At 49.7% G+C, this 25139-nt stretch overlaps 1 protein-coding gene across 13 annotated transcripts in view; it reads right to left on the bottom strand.

The window, feature by feature from the left end:
* Positions 1-25139, bottom strand: part of ARHGEF9 (Cdc42 guanine nucleotide exchange factor 9) — a 178949-nt gene that overhangs the window by 54120 nt on the left and 99690 nt on the right. For 12 of the 13 annotated variants that reach the window (XM_035326517.1, XM_035326521.1, XM_035326519.1 and 9 more), the window contains 2 exons: positions 12627-12806; positions 2700-2891 (listed from right to left, as the gene is read on the bottom strand). In XM_035326517.1, coding sequence (XP_035182408.1) covers positions 2700-2891; positions 12627-12806 — 372 coding nt within the window. The remainder of the gene's footprint in view (positions 1-2699; positions 2892-12626; positions 12807-25139) is intronic. The other variant, XM_035326518.1, reaches the window with a different exon arrangement.

The raw sequence follows: 25139 nt of genomic DNA, 5'->3' as shown, positions 1-25139 counted from the left end.
CAGCTCTGCACAACAGATTCGGTCTGAGCAGCTAAGATGCAGTGAGGATGTTTGCTCTTCAGCATTCAGAGCTGTCCTGGCACCAGAGCAAAGCTTAGGTGGAATCCAGACAACGTTATTAAAAAATAAAATCAAAGTGAAATTAGTTGGAAAAGAACAAAAACACAGCAATGGAAGTTGGCTGCCCTTTCTCCCCTCCCACCCCCAAATTACTCACAATACGGAGGTTTCCTTTGATCTCCCAGCTGCTTCTCTGTTCCCATCCCTTAAATTAAGCCTCATCTCCTAATCCACGTCCTGGTCCCAATCTGCTGCTCCCCAAAGCGCAGCACCCTGCTCTTTGTCCCGCTCCCCACACGCTGCAGCTCCAAGCACCTTCTGGGGCTTCAGCAAAAGCTGCCTGCCCTGGCCAGGCACCTCGCTGCTCTGCCGGCATCACCCCACGTTACAGACAGACCCAGGGCCCCCAGGACCAAAGCCCCGGGGCAGGGGACGTATTTTCATGCCTGGGGATGACCACACAAAGCTATGGCGCTTTACTGGAGAGGCGGCGAGCAGCACTGTGCCAGTAAGGCTGGCTGCTGCTCACCGTTACGCAAGCCTAGTTTTCAGTAGCTGATTATTTTTCTAACCTCTAACTGCTAAGCCTGAATTTCCTAGTGCTGGATGTTTCCCTAAGGAATTCTTTTTTCTTCCTTTTCCCCTTGGTGATATTTCAGAATAACGATCCGTCAGCTCCTGATAACGCAGGCCGGGGTACGCTCAGCATTTTGCCCTGAATAAAAACCTTCGCAAACCCGTTCCACCGAGCAGCAGCCAGCCCTTCCCACTCAAACGAGGGCACAGCAGCAGCTGTCGGTGCTGTACGGCTTTGCTGAGCGGGGGGATTCCCCCAGCCTCCGAGCCAGCTGCACCGCGCAGGTAATTTTCATTCCGGTGCTGGCTAGCGTGTGAGCTCCTGACTCGGCAGGGCTGGTGCCATGGGTATTATAAATAATAACACGGTGTGTAAGAATATAACAGCAGGTGCTACCTACACGTCCTACAACAGAAGAGAGCCATCAGAGGGCTCTTCATTTCCTCACAGGGGCTCCGGTCCTCCGAGAATGACCCCACATCCTAAGGTGCCGCAGTGAACAACAAGTCCTAATGCCAGTGAAACTCAGCAACGAGAGCAAAACTGCGCTGCTGAACTCAACTCTGAATCAGGCTCGGCCCTCACCACCCACCCACATCTCCTGGAGCACTGGGAGCAGCTTGTGCCAGCCCGGGTCCCTCTGTCTCCAGTCCCCCTCTTGTGCACGAACAGGAGCAGTCACACCAAGCTGTGCCGAAATGCCGGCGTGTCTGAGCTGTCCCCGAGCTGTCCCCGAGCCGTCCCCGAGCCTTCTCGAGGCTCACGGATTGCTCCGAGGGAAACTGAGCAAAACGAGCCTCTCTCCAGCAAGGGACAGCCCACCTTTCTGCAGAGGAGAATGCCCGTTTGGGTCCTCCTCCTTTTTTAAGCGAGGCAGCTGAATCACTTCCCGATGCTCTACCTGGCGGTAAGATTTATCCCCCAATACCGTTTTGTATCCCACAGAGCTCTCCCACATATTGGGCATATCGTTAGGGGCTGTAAATCAGTGTTACTCCGCGGGTGTCACTGAAACTACACCCACCTGCACCTCCGGAGAGGCTGATTTAGCAGCAGCCCGGTGACATGACTGGCAAATGCACGTTCAGATTTATTTTGTTGTTCGACAGAAAAGTGCCAATGCAGGAAGAGAAACACCATGTGGAAAAGTTCCTGCAGTTCTTCCCTTCTTCAGTGCACAGCCCTCTGACTGAAATAGCACACTGAAATTAAGCTCGTTTGTTTCCAGATTGAAATCCCAAGATTCTTCCATGTTTGAACAGCATCACAGAGGCCTTTTTGGATGGCTGCTTTGCCTTGTCAATAGAAAAGCGGCAAGTAGGAAGGGAGGATGAAGACATTTTCTAAGCAGTATTCACAAAGGGCTTCAGCACGTTGGAAAACGGAGCCCAGGCTCACAGACCCCTAAAGTGAAGTGAAGTGAAGTGCCTGTGCCACTTCAGGCACGGCTCGGGGCTCCGAGGCTGCAGGACCGTCAGGAGCTGGGGTTGTTAATTGTACGTAATGAGGAAGAACCAAGTGGAGGATGTGAGGGGGTAGTTGTCAACGTGCATTTGCTTGCGGTTTCCCTTACACTATGCAAATGTAACGCACCTCATTTCCCACGGTGCAAACATTCTGCTCACTGGAAGAGAAGGCAAATGGAAGCCATCCTGAGCAAGGGGAAATTGTGAACCCAATGTGAAAGACACAGGTGGCATGGCCAACTGATTGGTTTAATTACAACCTAATTTCCTCAGCCACAAGTTCAAAAGTAGACAGGGATGGGTTTTAATTAAGAGAAATGCTTGAAAGATCTCAACCTCATAATTTTTCAAAGTGGCACAGAAAAAAGATCAGAAGATTGTATTTTTGGTTAATACGACCTAAAGCTAATTAGCAGATCCAGTAGAAAATACTCAGAAGTATCAATACTTATTGATGGATGCTGCTCCTCAGTTACACACACTACTAAGAAGCACACTGCACCTTTTCCCCCGTCACCCCAGGACAAACTCAGTCCTCAGCTCTCAACAGCCCATCACGTGTCCTGCGGCGTCCCCGGCGCCACAACCCCACGTACCTCGCAGATGTCCTTGAGGTGCTTGATGTAGTGGCGCTCGGTGTTCATGATCTCGTTGATGACGTTGGCTCTCATCTGGTCTCGGTTTTGGACGGTCCGGCCGATACAGAGGCAGTCGGCGTTTGGATCCAAGTGGCCATTCTGCACGTCGCTGGTTCCCTCCTCCACACCATCTTCTTGATTCACCCAGAGCTGTGAGGAGGAGAGGGGAAAGCAACAAGCTTAATCGTAAATCCATCAGGAAGCCAGCCAACGAAGACAGGCTGGGTCGTGGTAATGGTAATCGTATGATGATGTGATCGTGGCACGTAATCGTACGATGTTCTGATATTCTAAACTTCTACAACTATTCTGTTATACAAAGCAGCACCCGGACTGCTGGATGCTGAACCAGGACGAGTTCCTGCACACAGCAGACCGAGCTAAGGGAACCTGCAGTCATCGGCGCAATGCTCTGCCTTCCCCCATCCTCACGCAGCATCGGTCGGGGTCTGCTCTGTCGGGAAGAAGCCTCTGGGAGGAGGGATAGGACCTTTCCGGATGACTGATTTATGAAGGACGAGATATGTCTGGGTCAGAAATCTGAACGAATCTGAACATCGGCTCAGGCTAACTGGCTTGTGGCACTGAGGTTTCTGCAGACTTCCCAGGCTGGGATTTGTGAATGAGCATTGATTTTCATTTCACAGCAGCTTTCCCCATCATTTCACATGAAGAGCCATTCTCGCTCAGGCAAATGCCCTGTCTCAGCGTCCTGAGAGTATGATCCTACCCTGCGCTGAGATCAGATGGGGCCATTCCTTGGCAGAAGAAATCTCCGAGCGCGTGGGGGTCTGCGGGCAGGTTTGGACTGGGTGCCAAGCACACCCCTGGGCACTGAATCCTTCGAATCGCAGGGAATTGCTGAATGCGGTGAAAAAAAGGATCTCTGCCTTTTCAGCACCCTGAATTTCCATCACCAATTAAAATATACATTGAACCTGTAAACCAAAAGCTAGCGCTGACTCCTGGTCTGTCTTTGAGCGTAGCATATGGATCCAATGCTTCCCTTTCTTATCTTTTCCCCAAAATAAAATCTGCTTTAAGTGGCTCTTACAAACCCAAATTGGGCTCAGCACAGTTTGTAAATGAACATTACATAAAGGCGAAAACACAGCAGCAGTGCTGTCTTACAAATATCACCTCCGTTGTTATATAAATGAAGCAAGTTTTCTTCTTGGCATTTAAAGACCAAAATACCAGAGACCTTGAAACATAAAAATACATCTACCTGTAAACAGCGGAACCGTCCCCGCAGACAGGCACAAGGAAAACGAGCTGCAGAGTCAGCCTGATCTTTTCTTCTTTTCACTGTTAACAGTTTTTAGGAATTTCCCATTTTGCAGCTTAATTCCCGTTTTAAACACCTTCGTTGTGTGCCTGCGCAGGCTGTGTTCCTGCAAATTAGTAAAGTGAAAAAAACCCTAGCCCTTCCCACGCTCCTTCCCTGTTTTCCTAACCAATTATTATGTTTTGCTGAGCCACAGCTCCCCTTATTACAGCTCCCACATTTTGTCTTCCTACAGTGAGCTGCACAGGCCAAGAAGCCGAGGTGTGTGCAGAAAACACGTCTCTAGCAGAACGTTAATGATGCCATTAACTTAGGAAAAACAACAACAACAACAAAAAGCCATAAAAAGCCTGACTGTTCACCCTGGTCGTGTTCGTGCCGTGTCCAGGAGCTGTCAGGGACTTCACACGAGGGGCGTGACGGCCGTTTCGGTGACAAGATGCCCTCTTGGAAGCAGGGTCCACGTCCTGCCTGCTCTGTCCGCCTGGGCCCTCCTTCTGCCCGTGGGACAGCCTTCCAGCACCCCACAGCCTTCGCACCTTTCCCCAGGACAGCCCAGCCGGGCGTCGGTTCAGTGTCTCGTGTGATGGGGCAGAAGCGACTGCAGCTGTCAGCTCTGGCTTTCTGTGGCTGGATGTGCCCCAGGGGAAGAGGAGCACCACCACACCGGGCGCAGAGGCACCCAGGGCGTCCCCCCCCGAAAAAAAAAGATCTTTGTAAAAGGGGAAAAAAGCTTGGAAGCGTGAATCCTACAGGTTTGGGATCTCTAAGGCAAACAGCAAGCTTGCAAACTTGGAGGACTGGGGAAAGCCGCGGGATTTGGTATGCCGTTTGGGTAGTGTAGGAGCACTCCCCGCTTCCACATCTGGGGATCTCAGGAGTCCTGCTTTTTCCTTAATGAAATTTTTGCTCCTTCCTGCTAGCATTCGTGTTCCCAAAAGGAAAAAAAAAAATACCGCTGCAGTCCAGATGACTCTTGTTTTGGATTAACAACAAATGAAACAACTTTACTGGGAAGGGAGGAAGCCCAACGTGCCTTCCACCTGCGCTCCCCAGCCCCAGCTGCAGAGAGGACTAATCCCACAGCGCTGTTCAAACACTCCGGCTTTTTGTCTTAACCTCTCGGTTTCTCCCCAGCTCAAGCAATCCCCTTCTTGCAGGGGATTATTTGAAGCTTGGAGCATGACTCACAGCAGATGAGGCACATTCCCAGCTCTGCTGCTGACCTTGGACCAAGCGCTTCTGTCGGCTGAGGCTTTCCTCACCTCTAAACGGGGACAAGCTGCCTTACCTGGGACATCTCGGGAATATTCTTGAGGTTTGTAGACGTTATGAAGGGGAGGCATAGGCAAGCTTTTGCCTAGTTTGAAGCATGGACTTAAATGCAGCACCGTGGGCTCACCGCACTCATCCATGAGCGACCACTTGGCAGAGGGACCTTTGGCTGCTTTTACACCTTCAGCTTTGGGGTTTAGGCAGCTCCCACGTCCTCTCATGCTTGCACCAAGGAGTAGCTGAGCCGTGTTTGGGCAAGGGAAAATTACACTGGGAGCGTTGTGTCCTCTGACCCCCCCAAATCCCCAGCGGCCAGATCCTCTCTGCTTCACCGACCTGCTGGCTCAAACCCCCAGCTGCCGCACTGCGGGCGACAGCAAGGGGCAGGAGGCAAACTGGGGGTGACACTATTTTTCTCCCGGTAACTTAGTAAATGTCATATTGAGTCGATCTAGACCATGCTGCTCAGGTTCCTATTTTAGCCCAGTGCACAGTCGCCGGTAGGCCAGGGGCTTGTTGGCTGGGATTTAGCCACGTGCAGCTCTCCTCCCGAAATGCCTGACCCTCCTCTGCTGTGAGCAGCAGCTGAGCTGCCACTAATGGATCTCTCCTCTTCCCTTGCTATTTTCCAGCGTGCACTGGACACCAAGGCGCAGATTTACCTGCCTCCCAGTGAAAATGTGTCTGCTTTATAAAAGGAACCTCAAAGCTCTAGTTTTCCCTCAGTCTCACCTCATCTGCTCACTCTTCCCTGCTCCGGAGGGGTGGCCGCCCCCCTTCCCACGGCGAGGAGATGGGGATCCAGCTCCCCAGCAGCCTGTCGCCTCACTTAGATCTCAGGAAGCCTCTCCAGGCTCCTGTCCTCCCCTCCCCAGCAACTAGGGGCAGTGGCTTGGAGCAGGGGGATACCAGCCTGGATTGCTGCATTCAACAGCTCCTGTTTTTTAGGGAAAAAGAATAGTGAAAATAACAGCTGTTGAGCAAGCATCAACAACCCTACAATAACAAATCAGCCTTCGGTGCCTTTCTTAACACCTCTGCAATGCAAAAAAGCACAGTCTCTGAAATAATACAGTGCTGTGCAGGCCTCCCCCACACTGCTGAAGAGGTTCAATGTGGAAAAAAAAAAAGAAAGAACGCTGCCAAGAGAACCATTTCAAACTCTCCGTATCGAGAATTAATTAAAAGGAACCAAGAAAAAGTGCAGGAAAAAAAATCAAGTTGCATAATGCCAGTCCTAAATGGTATTTCACACGGAAAGGCCACCCGATGTGTGGGGAAGAACAGGCTTATCACGAGGCTCACAGTCCCCAATTGAAAACTCAACCCTGATTAGGAAGTCATGACCAGGAGCAATTGGCAGAGGCAGATAAAAGTAAAATAGTCAAATAAAGAAGGCCCTGTTTGCCTAAGGACACTGTTCCAGCAGCCAGGGAGAGCCGGTCACTTCATTGTGCTGGTTAATATCATGTGTGATTTGTATCAAATCTGTAGGAAGCTGATTTATCAATTTGCAGCCATACCTAAATGGGGCAGAAGATCACCAATCGGCACCGTTCCCACATTAGCTGACCTGTAATTACCGTACATTTAGACCGCTGAACGCACCCGCTGTATAGGGAGGACATTTTACTTGAGTAGGCACCGAGGGCTGATAGTCTCATAATAATCAGAAAGCATGATACAACAAACATTTTAGCAGCCATCTGGATTATTAATCTCCTTCCGCTGGAGAGTCACAAGGACAGAACTAGCAGATAATGTGCCGTCCTGGATTCTAGCTCACAATTAAATAATGTGGCAGATTAATGATACAGGCAGATCCTTCCAGAGAGCTGTTACCAATCCAGGGCATCTCCGCTCACCAGTGACTTCCACAACAAATACCAGTGCACACAGCCCAGCCTGAACCACGGCCTGGTGCTGAATGGGGGCGTTACGGTGTTGTAAATCCTACAGCTGGAAGGGACTGCATGAGACTGCCGTGACCCTACAGAAATAAGGACTATCTCACCCACCTCGCCAGGCTGCCCTGGCTCAGCAGAGCTGTTGTGCTTTGCCCTCTCTCCTTCCTTCCATGAGCTGGTGCTGTGCCCTTGCTTTCAGCCATGTGTGCTGTACTTACTGTGCGCATGCTCTGTTGGGCTCTACACTGGATTAGCAATTTCACTCGCTCGTTTATAACGAAGCGAAGTCACGGTGCAGAGCTTTGCACAGGTCAAACAATGGTGGGCATCAATCTGCACGTCACCCCAGCGGTCGGGGCACAGCCTCTCCGGGCTGTTCGGGAAAAGCAGCCTTCTTCCTGCATCCCTCCCAGGATGAGGAATAGGACTCCTGGCACCAGAAGGAGAGGCAGTTGAAGCCAGAGTTCTTTTTCCTCCTGTGGTGCTACTGCTGTTCTTCCTCTGCAGTCTGGCTCTAGCCTCGCTGCCCTTTGCCTCCCTGCAGCTCACGAGCTCTTTGGTACCTTCCCTTTCCCTCCTGCAACTCTCCAGCTTCAGCAAATCCACTTCAGCTCTTCCTCTTCCCCCTAAAACTCTCCATTGCCAGCCTCAGAAGATCTCTTTATGCAAAGGGAAGAAATAATCTTTCACTCATTTCTGGAAAAGGAAAAAGCCAAAGACTCTACACGGACAGCTTCAGGCTCCGCGCCCCTGGAAAACAGCTTGTGTGAGGAAGGGCCCTGGTGCCTGCCTGTGAACCTCCGGGGACCCGACAGATGCTGAGCTGTCTGAGTGACGTTGGTTGCCATGCTGATGGCAGCTGCAATTAGCACAGGCAGTGTTTGGATGCTAAAATGCTGCTTGACTTTGTAAAAAAAAAAAAAAAAAACATGCAATTTGTCTGCAGCGCATCCTGTCGCTGCGGAGCGCTGCTCACGCTGTGCGTGATACCTCTACCAGAAGCTATTTTTGTGCTGGATTTGCCACAGGAGAAAAAAAAACCTCCTTTACGAGGCACCGACTCTGCAGCAGGCACTGCAGCACATACGTTTTATTTGTGCAACAGGTGAACACCACTTCGGCACCATCCTCTTTTCCCTCACCCTGACGCCACTTGCAAGAGAGAGGAGTCACAGCCCCTACGAACGAAAGCCAAATGAAGAAGACTTGGGTGTAGAGCGCCCCAAAAAGTGCCTTAAAAGCTTACACCAATTTATCCAGCACTTCTCCTCGAGCTGTACAACATGAAGTGGGTTAAAGGCAGCTCTACGGCAGGAAAATCAATCTGAAATTACGACACTTGGGGAAACCTAAGCAATGGCGAGAGCAAAGATGGAGCCTTGCTGCACTCCTGCCCTTCTCCCTCGTAAGGGACCACAAGGAATTACACCCCGTGGCAGGACTGCTACCCCTCAGTTCACAACATCCCGGGAGGCACCACAAGAAGCTGCAGTAAAATCTCCTCAACCCCACATCTGCTCTTTAGCTTAGCTTGGTAAATACGGGGAAGAGTCAGCACTGTTGAAGTGCAAGGAAATATATTCTGGAAGCTCAGTCTGCCTCCTGGTATCCAAAGAGATTAAGGGGAGCTTTATAACAAAATAAATCCCCTTCTCTGTCCGGGATAGGTGCGTTCTGCTGTGTCTGTCTCCAGGGAAAGATGTCACAGCAGGTCAAATCAGTAAGGTTTCAGGTTTAGGTTTTATTGGCAGTGGAAATATGTCAGGGCCCAAACAGGATGCCCTCTCGTTTCACGTGTCTGAAGCGTTTGAATCTCACCCCAGCCATTTTGGAGACATGATGTGCACCATCCCAAAAAAAGAGCAACAAGTAATATCTCTGCTACAAGCGTATGAAATCCTGTTGGAACTTCCCACTGCCCCTCAGCCCCCTAAAAGCAGGCAGGCCGTTCGGGACATTCACCATTGCTTACTGAGCTCCAGACCTTACCTCTCCTATGTTTGGTTTTTCTCTTTCCAGAAAAGCATTGCTCTATCACCCCGTTTCTCCTTTAAAGCTCCTGTGCCCCCAAAGCTTTACGGCTTCCCTCTCTCCTCCTTTCTCCTAGCCAAGTCTCCAGCTACTAAGAGGATAACTGCAGGCCGTATGCAGAGAGGCAGCAATTCCTCTAGGTGCAAACCATTCCAATGCAGCATTTGTTAGCAGCCCCCCGCCCCCAAACCCTGCGTACAAAAGAAGCCAAGGGAATCAGCAGGTTACTGTTTTCCTCTGCGCATGCAAATGTGAATTTTGCCTGCTCTGAGATTTTGTGAGTGCCAAACCCCGTGCCAAAGATTTTCATATGATCTGGCTGGAGAGCAAGAAGCGTCAGACATCTCATTGCAAAAGGCTTTCCAGCCCGGTTTTGTAAGCAGGAGTCATCCAAATGACTTTTAGAGGAATCCGGCTTTGCAGTGATCTTCTGCTGTACCCCTTGTTCTTACCTACGAGTGACCTGTAGTCTAAAACACCCTGAAATTAATCCTGCTTGGTTTTGTACCTGTCTGTTCTGTCCTGGCATTCCTTGCTCTAGCTGCATTTGATCCTCTGCTATGCAACGTGCTGTTCCCTTTTCCTCCTGCTCTTGCATAAATGAAATAGAGATATAAAGGAAAGCAAATATTTTCCTTGTGCAAGTAAAACTAGAGCCACCCAGCCTAGATCGGGCAGTTTTCTGTTACCATGTCAAAAAAGCAGAGCTCGAAGTACAACAGAAAAAAAGCAGCCTCCTCATTCTGATCACTTCAATAAGAAATACAAGAAAAAAAATGGAGGGGAAAGCAAAGTGAAAACGTTTCGGGTTAAACAGTCCTTGGCAGGACCCTGTAGGAGCATAAACCTGGTCCTGCAAGCAGAAGAGGGGTTGCGGGTACCTTCCCTAAAGACCCCATGGCTTTGCAGGCATCTGGCTCAAATCTCTCTGTAAGTGGAAGAGGAGGGGTGGGGGGGGGAAGGAACATGCAAGAATAGAAATGCAGAGGCAAGCAAGCGACCTCCGCCAGCGGAGGAGAAAACATGACAGCCCAAACGCAGTCGTTTTCTCAGCACAGGACAGCCAGCAAGTGGAGCGCGGCGTGGAGATGGCAGCTCTGTTCTGCAAACCCGAGCGGCAAATTTTCCCCTCCAGCCTCCCTTGCAAAGCTGCGAACAAACTGTGCCAGCACTCCGCTTGCGTGTTTTCTGAAATGCCTGGTACTTATTTTTAAATATTAATTACCATTTGTGACAACAGAAACAGGCAGTTTCCCCCTTTGGGAGCACATCCCTCGGTCCCAGGGCAGGTGTCTGGGCTCAGCCCACGCCGAGCCAGAGCCTCACAGACGGAATAACTGCGTGATGGACGGGCTGATTTTGTTGGAGTAAAGTCAAGCTGTGGGGTTGTGATGTTAGACAAAACGGGCAAGAAACCTGCCTGGAAAGGCCATCGCGATCCTAAGCACCATGATTCATTCCAGGATGTTTTTCAGACATCTTTCTCTGTGTATCACAGTCTCAGATTCACTGACTCCTCTCCTTTGTTTGTCCAAAATCACCCTCCCAGTGCAGGGAGAGCTGGAAAGTTCAGCCAAGCCATCCATGGGTTTGGGCCTTAGAGTAAATGAACTTGTTTGTTTAGTTGTTGTTTTGTGATTTAAATTTTATTTTTTTTAAAGAAAGCTGTGCAGTGCAAAACAAGGCTGTTATTAAATCTACCATGAGCAGTACACTGCACAAAAATGGGTATTAAATCCTTTCCCCTGAACCACAAACAAAACAGCCCTGGCAAACGCTCTGAAAAGTTAAACTGGCCCAGAGTACTTCAGTCTCCAAATCAAGCAAAAAGAATCAGGCAGATTTTTCTGAGGCAGTTTTTCCAGCGAGGAACACAGATGAGATGTGCTTGCAACACCCCTGAGAATATTTTCCCCAGTGAGATTATCGTCTTGATCACACCTCATACAAATCCATTTCCCAAGCTCATTATCTCCACTGGGTGCAGGGTCAGACTCGCAGCGTCCCGTTCAACAAAACACTGAAGGCTGTTTGTTATTCTGGGGGTTGTGCTAAGCTTTCTCATTCAGGGAGCCCGGGCTCCGGTTTGAATCCCTCACCTCTTGCTGCTCTCAGCGCTGGCCGGACCTAGGAGGGGCAGGAGAGCTGCCTAACAAGCACCATGGGGGAAAACAAAATTGTGCACTGGGGATCGGAAGAATGCCGAAGCCAGCAAAGATCTGCATTCCTTCATCAGTGGGCATTATACATCACTAGGGAACACCAGGTCATGGATTTTTAACTCCGTTTTCCTAAACCTTATGGCTGTTTCCCAGGTGATGAGGAATAATCAGACAGGGATCTTGATGATGCAGGATTGCCCAAAAGAGGAAGGATTCAGAGGGAGGGTAAGACAGGCAGAGAACCAAAGGAAACACGGTGTCTCTTTTAGATGCGGCATCGTCTTCGTTGTGTGTTTCAGAGAAAAGTCTTCCCCTCAATGGAGCTTGTCAAATTGCCCAGGAGGCTCAAAGCAAAGATTCATCTTTCAGACAATTTCACAAGGCAAAAGAAATCTTCATTTTTGAACCATATCCCCTAAGCTCCTGAAGGAATTAAATCTCTATTGAACCCTCTGTAAAAGGGAGAGGAAAAGGAGGTGCACAAGGTCCATGGTGATGTCTTGACTCCCCAGGGAAGCTTGAGAGAGCCCTAATAATGTTGCGGGAGCTGACAATACCAAAAAGGGCATCTTCTTGTGCTTTTGCTTTCTTAAGGCATGCTGAGTAAGAAATAAAATAAAAAATAAAGCGCTTGAATCCTTATTTGGGAAAGGCCAGATCGCCACTGGAGGTGGCCGGGCACAGCAAAACCTGCTTCAGTAGGAAAAGAGACAAGCCAAATTATTCCCTGCCCCCTTAAAAGAATAACCAGAACTGGTCACAGACTAATTGGCAAAGAAATTTTACATTCAAAACTGCTGAGGAATCAGAACAGGGCACTGCTTGTGGAAAGGGGGAGGGGGGGCTGACACCTCCCTGCAAGCTCTCCTCAATGCAGGTCGCCCACAGCCCCCCACAACCACCTACTCACAGCCTGCACAATACTTAATTGGTTTTCCAGGAAGAAATGCTTCAGGAAAGAGGCTCCAGCACGTTCAGACACACAAGCAAAGGTGTTCTGCATCTCAAAAGCGTAAAGAAGAGCCAACACCTATTCAAGCCTCCCTCCACCCCAACCTCACTTCTTCCAAAGCCTTCTTTGCTCCCCATTTTTCACACAGAAAACACAGACATGGAAAATAAGCATCAACAGCAACAAAGACAAAAAGCAGTTCGGATCATCGATCGTTTCAAGCAATGACGGCAGCAAATCACCGAAGCAGTAAGAAAAAGAGTTATTCACCCTTACAAAGCTGGCGGGAAACCATCCTTCTTCATCATCAATCTGACCCCACCACCAGTCCTTGTTGGAAGCATCAAGAACCTTGATAACGTCTCCTGCTTTAAATGCCAACTCCCGGTTGGCCATGGTGACGTGATCCCATACTGCCTCAGCACGTACAGTAGAACCACCACTGATCAGCTGTGAAAAGAGAAAACCAACAGTCAATACAGGCTGGGTTCCCCGAAACATGCACATGCACAGAAGCAGCAGCACAGCAGAGAAGCGCTCAGCCCAAGAAAAACTTTTCCTCCGTTCCGATCCGCAACAATTTCGCCGTCACGCGAAGGAATAACAAGGTACAAATCAGATATCATCGCTCCTCAGAGCACTGCTCCTGACCATGCCACACAAGCGAGCACGTGTGCAGACGCTGAGTGACTCTCGGGTCCTGGCCCTACACATACAAACAGCAACGCCGGAGCCGCAGTTAGGAACATGAGCACCTATTATCACGGTGGGTGGCTTTCAGGGACAAGTCAGCCCCAAACCAGATCAGTGGTGTCCTGCAAAGGCATTTTAGCTGCAGTGCAGGTCGGCTTGGGGAAACGGTACAGTCACAGCTTGAGGCCCTGGAGGCTTTTCATGCAAAATCAGGCAAAGCTTTCAAATGTATGTAGAATGCCTTTTATTTTTTTTTTTAAAGGGAAGTTTAGTACTCGCCTAGTGCTGGTGATGCACTGACCCCCCTTGTTTTTGACATCTTCAAGCTGCCGGCAGAGCAGGGGGCACGGCGGCACCCTGCTGGCCTGCGGCAGGCCAAAGGCAGCCCAGCAGAGCGGTGTCCTCCGTCTGGTGTCCACACCTACCCAACACGGTCACTCCAGAGCTGGCCAGCGGCACGGCGATGACCTAACCAGCTCCCGTGTTCATTACGAGCCACCCAGTTTTACAGAAACTCCCACTTCATGCTTGCAGGAAGGACACATCTGAACACTGGTGCTTGTGCATCCAGCAGATAAATCATCCGTCCATGCCTGGGACACCCGCTGCTCCTCAGAATGATCGTCGTTTCTTTTTTAACAGAATAATAAATTGTGTTTACGTTTCATCCACTGCAGGAATTCTGCACCGAACGGTCAGACTGCCCGAGCAAATCCAGACTTCACCCACACGCTTATTGGCTTGTCAGAGCCATCCTGAACCACGCTCATTAATTCTGCCGCCTGAGATGCACCCGACGTGCGCTTGGGCTCGCCTCCAAAGCAGGATTTCAACTCACAAAGAGCGAGCTCGGCTCTGCAACCATCACAGCCCTTCCACAAGGCAAGACTTTAACAGCCACGGGTATCCTTTCAACGTAGGCAAGCAACACAAAGCATAAAAACAATAACCCATCACAGCGGTTATGTAAGCGTAGAGGCACTGGGAATGGTTAGAAAGCTCTTAACGGCACTTTTGTAAGTTTAGCTTATAAAAATGCCTGTTAACAACTACCTGCACAGTAAGAACTTGCAGTAAACCTTTTGGCACTGCTGCAGGGCTCTCAGCACAAACGTGTAAGAGCATTGAAGTCCCTACGGGCAATTCAGTCAACAGATTAAAGGACCTGGTTTACGGTTTTCCTTGAACTGATGTTTCCTTTAAGGAATCAAGCTTCTTAGGTTTGTGACAATTGCAGTTTCAGCTCTTCAATTATTAGAGTCAGCTTACATAAAAAAGCAGTATCTAAGAGAGACAAACTTGACACTTGGTGCCTTTCATCCTCAAAAGCCAAGATTTATCTAGTCAGCAGATTTCTCTCGTCTCAGCAGCAAGGTAAAACAACATTCTTCCTACCTCCATTTTGACAAATTATCCTTTCAAATTCCAACTGAGCTGCAAACAAAACATGGCTCCTCCATGTATCGTAAAGGACTTGCTACATGCAAGCCTTGCAAGATCACCGGAATACGAGACAGAAAACAAAAGCACCGGTTAAGAACAAGCTCTCACGTTAGAGTCAAGCAATGGACAGGATGTGTTGAATCTATCGCAGAAGGCATCTGATGTATTTGTGGAGATTCATCTCGTGTTTGACACAGTGGTAGCTGAAGTCAGACACCGTAGGACCCTCAGTTCGCCCCAGCCCTGGGCCCTCAGGTAGCAGAAGCGCAGCTGCATCTGAAGCAGTAAGTTACCAAGACTGATTTCTGTTTGCAGAGCAACAACCCAACGTGCAACCCAGGCAGCGATTTGTTTCGGCGCTTCCTTAGAGCCTTGCATTGCTCTGCACCAAGGTTTCCAGTCACCTCCATAGGGATGAACCAGATAAAGGCAAAGAAACCCAAGAGAGATCTGGGAGGAATGACAGCCCTCACAAAAAATCCCCTCTCGATATATTCAAGGCCTGTTAACAATCACCTCTTCCTGCACCAGGACTGAGCTCTTCTCCTTCACCAGCATTTCCCTTTCGCCACATTTACACAGCCGCTAACCCCCAAGAGGCCTTTGGTTTCCTGGGCTAAGCCAGCTCTGCTCCTTCAGCCTCGGCTTCCCGGGGGGCTTCCTTCCCCCGGCGTTTCACCAGCCCTTCGAGGCATCTAGACTACATCTCTCTTGAATATAGAAGACCAGACCTGTAAATGCTATTCCCAAAGAGGCCTTACCAGAGATCTGTGCAACATCATCAAGTATTTCCCTTACCGTGTCACAGAAATCTTCCTGCAAGACTCCACACCTCCCCATGGCTGCCTCCCACCAGGAGCTCACCGTGATCCTGCATTCAGCTCATCTGACTAGATAAGATACAGTGCATTCTCTTTATCTAGAAAATCAGTTGTCTTATCAAAAAGTAAATGAGGCTGGCCTGACACTCATTCCCTTTGTTAATGCCACTGGGTATTTTAGTCCATTTTTCACTGAGGATGAACCTGGAACAGAGCTATTACGCAGAAGCCGCGTTTCTGCTTTTTCTGCTTCATTTCACACAGACTTTGCTGCCACTTCACACACAGGCAGATCTGGGCACGAGCTGCCACCAAAACGTCACTGAAACCAAACTTCAGAGGGATTCAAGAGCCTCCTAGCCTACTTTACAAAGCGCGTTGCCAAGCCTGAGGCACAAATTCCAGGCTCAGAGGAGTGCAGTGGCCAGCGGCAGGGGAGCAGGCTTGGCCGGAGCCTGTGGTCAGCACAGATCTGAAGGGGACGTCAGGAGCTGAAGTGGCTTTGCAAGGAGTTTCTTGACACAAAGAGAAAAAGGCTGAAAGCTCTTTGTTTTCTCGTCCTGGTGTCACTGGAGAAGAAAGGCGCCTTCAGCTGCTCCCCTCCAGCCCCGGTCTGTGTCCTCAGCCCAGCACAGGGATGCGCTTGCCAGGGAGCTGGCGAGCAAGCCTCACCCTTCCAAAACACAAAAGCAGTTCAGCCTGCAATAAAAGGACAGATCTGGGAAGGCAGAATTTGAATTCCGGCCATCACACGTGCTGGGTCCATTGAGAGAACGTCAGAGCCTAAAATTAAAAGGTCTGGTTTTTATTCCGCAAGGCATCTGGCTGCATCCGTGGAGCCGTCTGGCTACTTCAGGGCAGGGTTACAGTGACAGAACCTGACATCTGCAGCAGCAAGAGAAAGGTCAGGACTAAATACTATGTATTTTCTGAGAAAATTCAACGTAGGAACTCTTCATTCCAGAAAATCCGTATCTCTTGGTTCCAAATCTAGGTCCTAACGCTGTGGCCAGGCATACCCAGCCAAAGACGCTGCATGGGACTTAGCTCCCATACTTTCAGATGTCTACCACACAGCATCGGAGATGGCAATCTGGACTCCGTGATAATCAGCGAAGAGAAAGAAACACATCTAGAGTGTGATTCATCTCAGCTATTGCAGTTGTCTACCTTTGAGTGAGGTGAATCATGCCCCAGAAATGACTGCTTCTCTCTGTTTCGTTGGGTAATGCACAAGTTTACGTTTCCAACACCTTAACATTCAGCCCGTCTACAATTTGGCCATGGCTCAAAAGTGGTGAGCTAAAACCGGATTAAATAATGATGGTCACCGTTGGAATAGCCAAAGACTTCAGTCTTTAAGTGCCACTCTCCCAGCCACAGCAGTTTCCCTTGCTGTTTGTGGCGAAGAAAAAACCCTCAGCAGGCAGGCGACCGAAGATCAACTGAAGGGATGGTCATGAGGGAAAGGAAGAAGGGAAAAAAGAGAACGCCGTAATAATATGCACAGCTGGCACATTTCTGGAAGATACCCCGAGAACACGGGCTATTATCGCTGCATCACCAGGACCGTACGCTTCAGCCTGTCCAGAGATTTTCACTACAGGTTTCCGAAGTGCTCTGCAGACCTCCAGTAACTCAGCCACAAACCCTCGCCCTGCAGAAGATTATTTAAGGCGCTCCTAACACTCATGTACAACAGGTGACGGCATTCACAACAGCAAACAAAGGAATTAAATCACTCCCACTTAATGTCCACGTGGATTTGGCTTTCCCTTCCAGGCTGGTTTTATCTCTAGGATGGAATGCGGCCACTGGAAATACTGAATTACATTAGAGATGCTGCCAAAAAAAATTGACAACAACAACAAACGGTAAAAAATAAAAATTAAAATAAAGCTTCAGAGGACTCTGCAAGTCCAAAGTCACAACCAAAGGGAAGGGAGCATCGCTAAAGCCATGGAGAGAGCTTCCAAGGCAAATAAAAGAGGAGCACAAATGTGGTGGTTCAGCTCCGGAATTAGCAATATTTTTTTTTCTGGCCATGGCTTTGTGGCACTGTTGTTAAGACAAAACAACTCTCGCCGCCAAAATAAGCAGGAAAATAAAAGCAGAGAGAATAACAGGACAACATCCTGCTGCATTACATGGTGGAATCACAGCTTAACCCCATACAAGAGCAAATCTGGGAGCAAACCCTTGTCATGGAGAGGGGAAGGGGGATGCCACAGAAGACCCTCCTGGAGGAGCAGATCCCTCTCACCCTGCCACCCATCTTGCACTCTGTCCAAGGAGTCCAGCCCTGGGTGTTTTTCTAAAGCACCTTTCAGAAAGTGACCTCTAAACAAAGGTGTATGACTTCTTCCAGGCCACCGCGGGGTTTCTGTCTACCTGCTCAGAGCTGGCTGTGTCACTGCAAAAGGACTTTGCTCCAGCTCTGCAAGCTGGGGAGGCTTGGAAGGGGACCTTGAGGCACAGGTGAACCTCTGCCTCGCGCCCCTCTGGTGCCTTTTCCCTGACTTTGCTCCTTTGAAAGCCACAGCACACAGTTGAAAGCCAACATCTGCTCCTTCTCAGCAACTGCCTGCAGCGAGACAGCCTAGTAGGAAACAGGTTTTAGAGAAATCATCCAGTCCTGCAGAATTTTGCTAAGTGTTCCCAAGTAATCAACACTCACTGGTTTCTTGCGGGCCAACGTGAAAAAGAAATTGGGGATTTACTGGTCCCTGGAGACTGAAATGGGCATGAACTAGCAGAAAGCAGGGGGTGATTCAGTTCGAGGCTGGGCCACACGAACCACTATTCAGACCTCCTTCAGGGATAAGTAATGGTCTTTAGCCCACTGGAGCCTGCATTGCCTTTCAAGCACAAAGGTTCCCACAAGTCCAAAATTCACTTAATGAACAGCAACCCCCCCCCAAAAAAAAAACAGCAATGACAAAGAAGCCTATCATAGATCAGCATCTCCTTAAAAAATTCAAAGTACACACGAAGTATCCAAGACTGTGGGCTCTGGGTAGTATATACCTGCCCTGAGACCATCCATATTTCTCTATTAGATCATTTGCTAATGCATTAATAGAGCTATAATAGTAAAAGTAAATAAATAAATAAAAATCTCTGGGTGGTGCCCTTTCAAATTAGCACCACAGAAGCAACGTGCTCCTCTCCAGGATCAGGACAGCCGGCTGTGAAGGGGAGACGGAGAAATGCGGTGAGACTATGCCATTTGTTTAAATTGTTCCTGTACAGACATGTCCTTTATTCAGACAGCATAAAAGCACCGTAAAATAACAACAGCATTTTCCACTGTATTCAACGGGCCCTTCCACAGCGGCAGCAGCCAAAACACCTTCAAACAAAAACATACAGAGAGCTGGCATTCAGGGTAAAGAAATCAATACTCAAAGTAACCCCAGCAGAATAGGAAACACAAACGACTTGGAAACTCCCAGCCAAGTGAGAATCCTGCTTTCCTCCACGTGTTCCCAGAAGAAAGGCACCTCATGCTGCTTTACCCTCCCGTGCTTTAATTGCATCGCTCCCCCCCGTGCGGTGGTGCTTGCAGCGCAGGTTGATAGGGCTGCTCCTCACGGGGCAATTAGTAGGGCCATCATCTGAAAGGTGTCCCAGGGATCCGCCTGGGAGATCCCCTGTTAGAACAACCCCCACCGCACGGCCACGAAGAGCTTTTTTCAGCCCTCACCTGAACCGTGCAGAAGCTGCAGCGGGTGTCTGAGCCCCACACCTCCCTGCTTCCCACCCCTACGGCACGTTTGGAGGGTCACGGAGCAGACAGAAAGGAAGAGCACAAGCAAACGTCGCCCCAAGCCGCCGTGTCGTACTTCTGCTCCTGTCTCATCTCCCAGCGGTCCCTTTGATCGTGTGTTTATTTTTAAAGCTCCTGTCAGAAATTATACAAGCTGAATAATGCTAGATCGTAGTGGATTAGCCGCACGGCTCATTCACAAAACAAATGGGAGGGCATTTCCACTTGATTCGCTTATTCTCTGAAGAGGTGCAATCACATGAAGGTTAAGAATTTCCCTTTCTCTTTCAAGCCCTTTGATGAATTTGCCTAATGGCTGGGTTGCAGCTGAAAAAGGCTGACTGGAGCGAGAGAGCCTCTGATATTCCCCGCATTGGTCACCCGGGGTTGGAAGCCTCACGCATCTGAAGATGGAGGAACCTAAAGGTTCGTTAAGCCTGCGTTATTACGTTTTCGACTGATTTTGATTTTCTTGAAGAGAGAGAGCATGGCAGAAGTGAAATCACCTGGCCTTACAGAGGGCACAGTAGCAGACTGCCGGGTATGGCATTCTTATTCAGCGCTTATTATGGCTATTAAGCGTCTCGTTCCCATGAATTACAATGGCTGCAACACAGAGCTGCACTCTGCATCTGGAGAGCTGAGGGTGCCCATAAAACCAAGGCAGGAGTGAAGGAAAGGACTAGAAACAAGGCAGAGTTACCCCAGCAAAGCACTGCCCGTGTGGTTGTTAATTGGCTCCGGAGCAGCGGCGAGCCTCCGCTTTGATGGTGCGCGTGTTGCCGTAATTGCTTTCCAATCCTCTTTGCGTACCGGGCACATTAAGCTTCCCTTGCCTGATGACATATCTTTCATGTACAGTAATTACAAATAACCACCAACCATAATCTTTTAAATCACATAAATTATGAGATTGGTTCTGGAACTCGGAGTTAAAACCGCTCCCAGGAACACAGCGCCTCCCCTCCAACGAGCCAGAGCAGCTCCCAGCGCCCCGCTGAACCTGCGCCAGCACGGGCTGTCAGCAGAATTCCCTCGCTGCAGCACATGGAGAACAAATGCCTACATGCTCATCAAGATCTAAACCTGTGCAAATCCCCGTTTTCTGACCAAAGGAGGGACTCCTCACGTTCCTAAATGAAAGCAGAAACTTTCTCCAAGACCTACAGTCCTACCGAAAATCCTGCCTGTGATCAGAGGGCCAGAGCTGCGCTTTGATTTCTGCCCAGTTTAAGCTTCCTCGGCTGCAAGATGCAGCATGGGTGAAGGAGGCAGGCAGGACCTGCTCTCAGGCCATGTTTGCAGTGTTAATAAAGCACCAGCCCAGCCCTGCTGCTCGCTGCAGCAGCAAACCCGGTGCCAGATAACATCGAAGCATTGTGCAGAGACTGCTGCAGGACCGGGGAAAAGACTGATACAATTTTCTCTCGATTACCCAGGCTGCAAAGCAATGCAGATAAGCAAAACCACGGATATTACAAAACATACAGAAATTAGGCTCTGGGAACGTACAGAGAAGGGCAACAGGCGGGGAGGGCACTGGTGCTGTGGACCTGATCCAAGAAGGACGCACAGCACGGAGAGCTCAGCTGCACAGAGATCATCCTGAGCATCCCTGTGCGCGTGGCGTAGCTGATCCACAACCTCAAGACCCGTGCACGGATAACCAAGCCTTGACTGGAAGTGCCAGGAATGCCAGCCCTAGATTCATTCTGCCCCCAAGGCCAGTCCTCGCTGAAAAGGAGAGCAGGAAGACTTCTCTCCCACGGAGCAGGCTGGCTGTAGTAGGCAAACTGAGTTATCTGAGCGACTGAGGAGTTGTTGCAGGGAGGGAAGATAAAATTGTAATCGCTCCAAGGAAGGTAAAAGTGCTCGAAGAGTTAGAGATTATTTTAAAATGTACATCACCTGTTACTCCGGGGCATGGGAGTTTCCAAAGTGAAATTAAGGAGCAAATTACACAAATTACTCCCAGTGGATTTCATCATTGCACATAGCCACTCACAACGGCAACGGCGCACGGACCTGCTCATCCCAGACACAGGGTCTGCACCCCCAGGGCTGCAGGAGAACTGCCATCGGCCACCAGCAGCACAAAGCTGGGGACCAACAGCTAAGGCGTCCCAGATCTACCTGGCAGAGGGCAACGGCACACAAACACACGGCTGCGCACGAGCACAAACAGCAGGAGCACAAAGCGCAGCAATTTCACTTATCTGGAATCAAACATTCCCAGTAAAATGAAGCAAGTGACAGGACCAGAACTGATGAAAGCACAAGCAGATACTTTTGTTCTAGGAAAGCTGACACGGTTGGCCAGGGTCTAAAGATCACGAAAGGAAATTAACTCGGACGCAAGTCTGTTAATACAGAACAGAAACATCACTCTTGGATGGCCAAGCGCAAGGAGCAGGCAGCAAGAGCCCCTTTGTGGTACCAATCACTGCAGCGTGTTTTAAATTATGCCACATTATCCATATGCCAGGTGACATATGGATTATGTCATGTTACACCACACTGCATGAAACACATCTTCAGTAACAGACTTAATAATGCACAGCTCTCATGTATCGGTATTGCAAAGTGAGGCCAAAATGATGGCACGGGAAAGCAGGAAAAGAGGAAGGGAGGAAGGGAGAGATGTTTACTAATGCGATAAGAACTTGGAACTTAAGAAGTTGTGGCTGTTATTAGTGCAAATCGGTGCCCAGGACAGATTAAAGTCCCGAGGAGTGTATTACACTGATTACAGTCGCTGCTCAGGCTCCATATGTGCTGTTCTGATCTCTTGATTCCTTAGTGTAAGCCACTGCAGCTCATGTCTGATAAAGCCAAGGAGTGGCTCATCTGCAGATCAGCACAAAGAGGGGAACGCCATCTGCAAATTGTTTTGCAGACCCTGGCTTATGCAAGATTTTAATTAACTGAAAGCACAAGGCAAGAAACAACACGTGATCCCCTGAAACCACCCCCGGCTTCAGGTGGCTTTGCAGGGGCAGTGGCCAGCAGAAAGCCAAGTCCATCCAGCTGCTCTTTTGCAAGAGCCACCCACTGAAAATCCCATTGCTTCTGTCCTGGGCAGCAAGAGGAGAAAAACAGAGCAAGAAACGGCCAAAGACTTGAGCCCCTAAATGACAATCTTCAAGATTTCAGCAAAAATGACAAGCCTTCATCCTGCCTGTCTGTATTACAGCACCTGAATCAAAAGCAGCCAGAGCTCAAGCCGAGCTTGGGGGAAACACCGGGGCGAGCAGCCGCTGCTGGCAACCACCCCACGTGGGCAATCGATAACGCAATGCTGCAGCACGACGCGGCTCGAGTCGTTATAGCAACTGTGCTTCGCATTGACATCTCACCTTTCATCCGTGGCAGCTCCCGAGAGGGCGAGCAGGTGGGACGGCAAGCAAGCGATGCAAAGCCACGTCTCTCCTTGAGCTGCTGAGCCCAACCCCGGGGTCTCCCGCAGCCCCGCGAGCCCTGAGCGAGCAGCACGTGGTGCACGGGCTCAGCTCGGTGCCTCACCTTTGCAGCCCGTGCATCGCCTGCCGGACACGCTGTTTGGCCAAGCCTGGATCCGACAGCATTCAGCTCAGCCCCGTGCAACCCCTACCATGGGTGCTGCTTTTGGGGAACGAGCACATGGGGCCACGGAAGGAAGCAGGGGGGCACAGCTGGCCAAATGTCACAGCACGTGCTTTTACTCCCTTGGTTTCCACAGCTCAATAGCAAGTACCTGGCCTGATATTCCTGTTCCTACCTGATTCACTCTGCATTACCATGGTTTTTCTTTCTAAAAGCTCAATGGTCAATCCTGGATGTAAAAGGCTATCTCGTCAGTCAGGTAATAAAATGATGCTCATTAAACCCGCGCAACTCTCTTGCAGATTGCCATCGAGCCCCATACGCCTATTACGTGGATTGGCCAGATCAGTCATGGGATATGCGGCTTCCCCTCTAAGCTGCTTCTCTCGATTCAGCTCAGGTTAGTAATGAATGGAAGTGACTGTCTGATGGCTTCTCAGCTTTTATGGAGAATCGCCACGGCCAAAGCGTTCTCTCTGACGGGAGCAATTCAAAGCAGAAACTTGCCACAGCCCTGAACTGGACGGCAGCCTGGATCCACACTTCTCAGCCTGCGGACGCCTCTCCTTAGAACAGGCTGGAAAGCCCCCAAAGAACAGGTCTTTCTTCATGGCATCACCACTCGCTCTGAACCACGAGCTACCAGCCCATCTCCGGGGCTGCCCAGGGAGGGGATGGCTCTGTCAGGGCGCTGGCATGGTGAGAGCAGCCGCGAGCACGGCGCGTGCTGCCCACCTCCTCGCCCTGCACCCCCCTCTGCACCCCAAGGCAAGCCCCTGCCCTGCCACTTCTTATTTCAGCCTGTGCACAACGCCGCCTCCCCGCTGCCGTGCGAGCGGTCCCCTTCCCTCCACGCACGTCACGCTGCATGGGACACGTGTGAGTCCCAGCCACCCCCATCCCACCTCTCCCCCTCCTAAAAGGCCACATTTGCTGTCTAGCGTAACAAAATTATCACCTGGACGGCGCTGAGGAAAACGGTTACGTACCAAGATAATTCTATTCCAAGTCTAGAGGGCAAAGTTGTCACAGATGAAATATCATTGTCTATTATCTGTTGGCAAACGCAGTACATAATGGCAGCCACTCAACTTAATGGCTTACATTCCAGCTCCTTCAAATGAGCCCATCACCGCTGTATGTAATCACAGCGTATATTTAAAAGTATAATTTCCATCCAGAAAGACCATAGCTGGAGCGATATGACTCATACGGTTCCCTGTGCATCAGAAAGCATGTCATGAAGACTGGGGATTTGTGAGCCAGAAACCACCTGTGTGCAAAGCAGGACGTGAGCCTTCGGACCGCTCCGCGGCAAACTCCCCCTGTGGTTCGGAGGCACAAAACGCCTTGCCGCCGCACCCAGGAGCACAGGCAGGTTTTCTGAAGCTGTGTGTGAAGTAAAGGGATACAGACACTACGGAAACGTGCAATGGAATGAAGGGCATCCCTCCCCACGTACCTACTGCAGCGCTTCACATCTGTACAGCCATAGCTGCGAGCTGGGTTTCGTTCCTGCCATCTCAAAATCATCCCCGCAGCATAATTAGTGTGCTCGTATCAAAACGGGTCCAAGCGCATGGGAAAGGAGCATGCAAATACCATTATTTGTTTTTCGAGGAAACACGATGTTTTTCCCTGGCTAATAGATTTGATTCATTAAGGAACAACAAGAGACAAGCAAAGTACTTGCAGCGAGCGCTCACTGATTGTAGCAGCACTGCCTCCTCGGTGAATTATCCACGAACAGACTGGTTTTCACGTCATTATTTTTGACCCACTGTGATCTGACAACCTTTTTCCGTCTAACTCGGCTAAGTACTGCTACTTGAAGTGGTGACAATTCTGAATTTCCTTAATGGATCAATTAGGTCACCTGGCACCGTCCTGTCCCTGGACTGGATGGCTGTCACAGTCACGCACCATTTCCAAGGTGGCCAGATTGAATGTTCATGTGAGCAGATATTTGCACTAGGATTTGCAACGCTGTCTTAAGGCAAACATCTGAGTTGTCTGAAGGGGTTTTGAATGAATAATTCTTTGCATTATTCACCTACCTCTAGAAATAACGCTCCATCTGTTTGCGGAGCAGTTCCTTTCTCTTACTTGGTTAAAATGAAGGTCATGCAAGCGAAAGAGGAATTTGCACATCCCCAACACCTCACAACCATGCACATTGACAAAACGCCCATGTACCTGGTCAAGGTCGTTAACCAGTCAAAGAAAGAAATACAGCTGTCAGGTTAAGGGGAGTGAGTAATCACCCAGTGCATCATTGCTGCGACAAGCACCCCAGGACACAGGCTGGAGTCAGAACATGTCCTTTGCAATTAATCATTAATCAGGACGTGTTACGACAAAGAAGTCAAATAGCAACTCTAAAGGTGAACCAAAATGTTACTTTCAAAACACCTACGCTTAAAAAAAAAAAGCACTCAACTCTCAGATCAGAGGGGAAAGGCAAACGGAGCACAT

This window comes from Oxyura jamaicensis, chromosome 4 (assembly GCF_011077185.1).
Source record: "Oxyura jamaicensis isolate SHBP4307 breed ruddy duck chromosome 4, BPBGC_Ojam_1.0, whole genome shotgun sequence".
Lineage (NCBI taxonomy): Eukaryota > Metazoa > Chordata > Aves > Anseriformes > Anatidae > Oxyura > Oxyura jamaicensis.
Note: the sequence above shows the minus strand (reverse complement) of the source record. Positions and strands in the feature narration are given on the sequence as shown.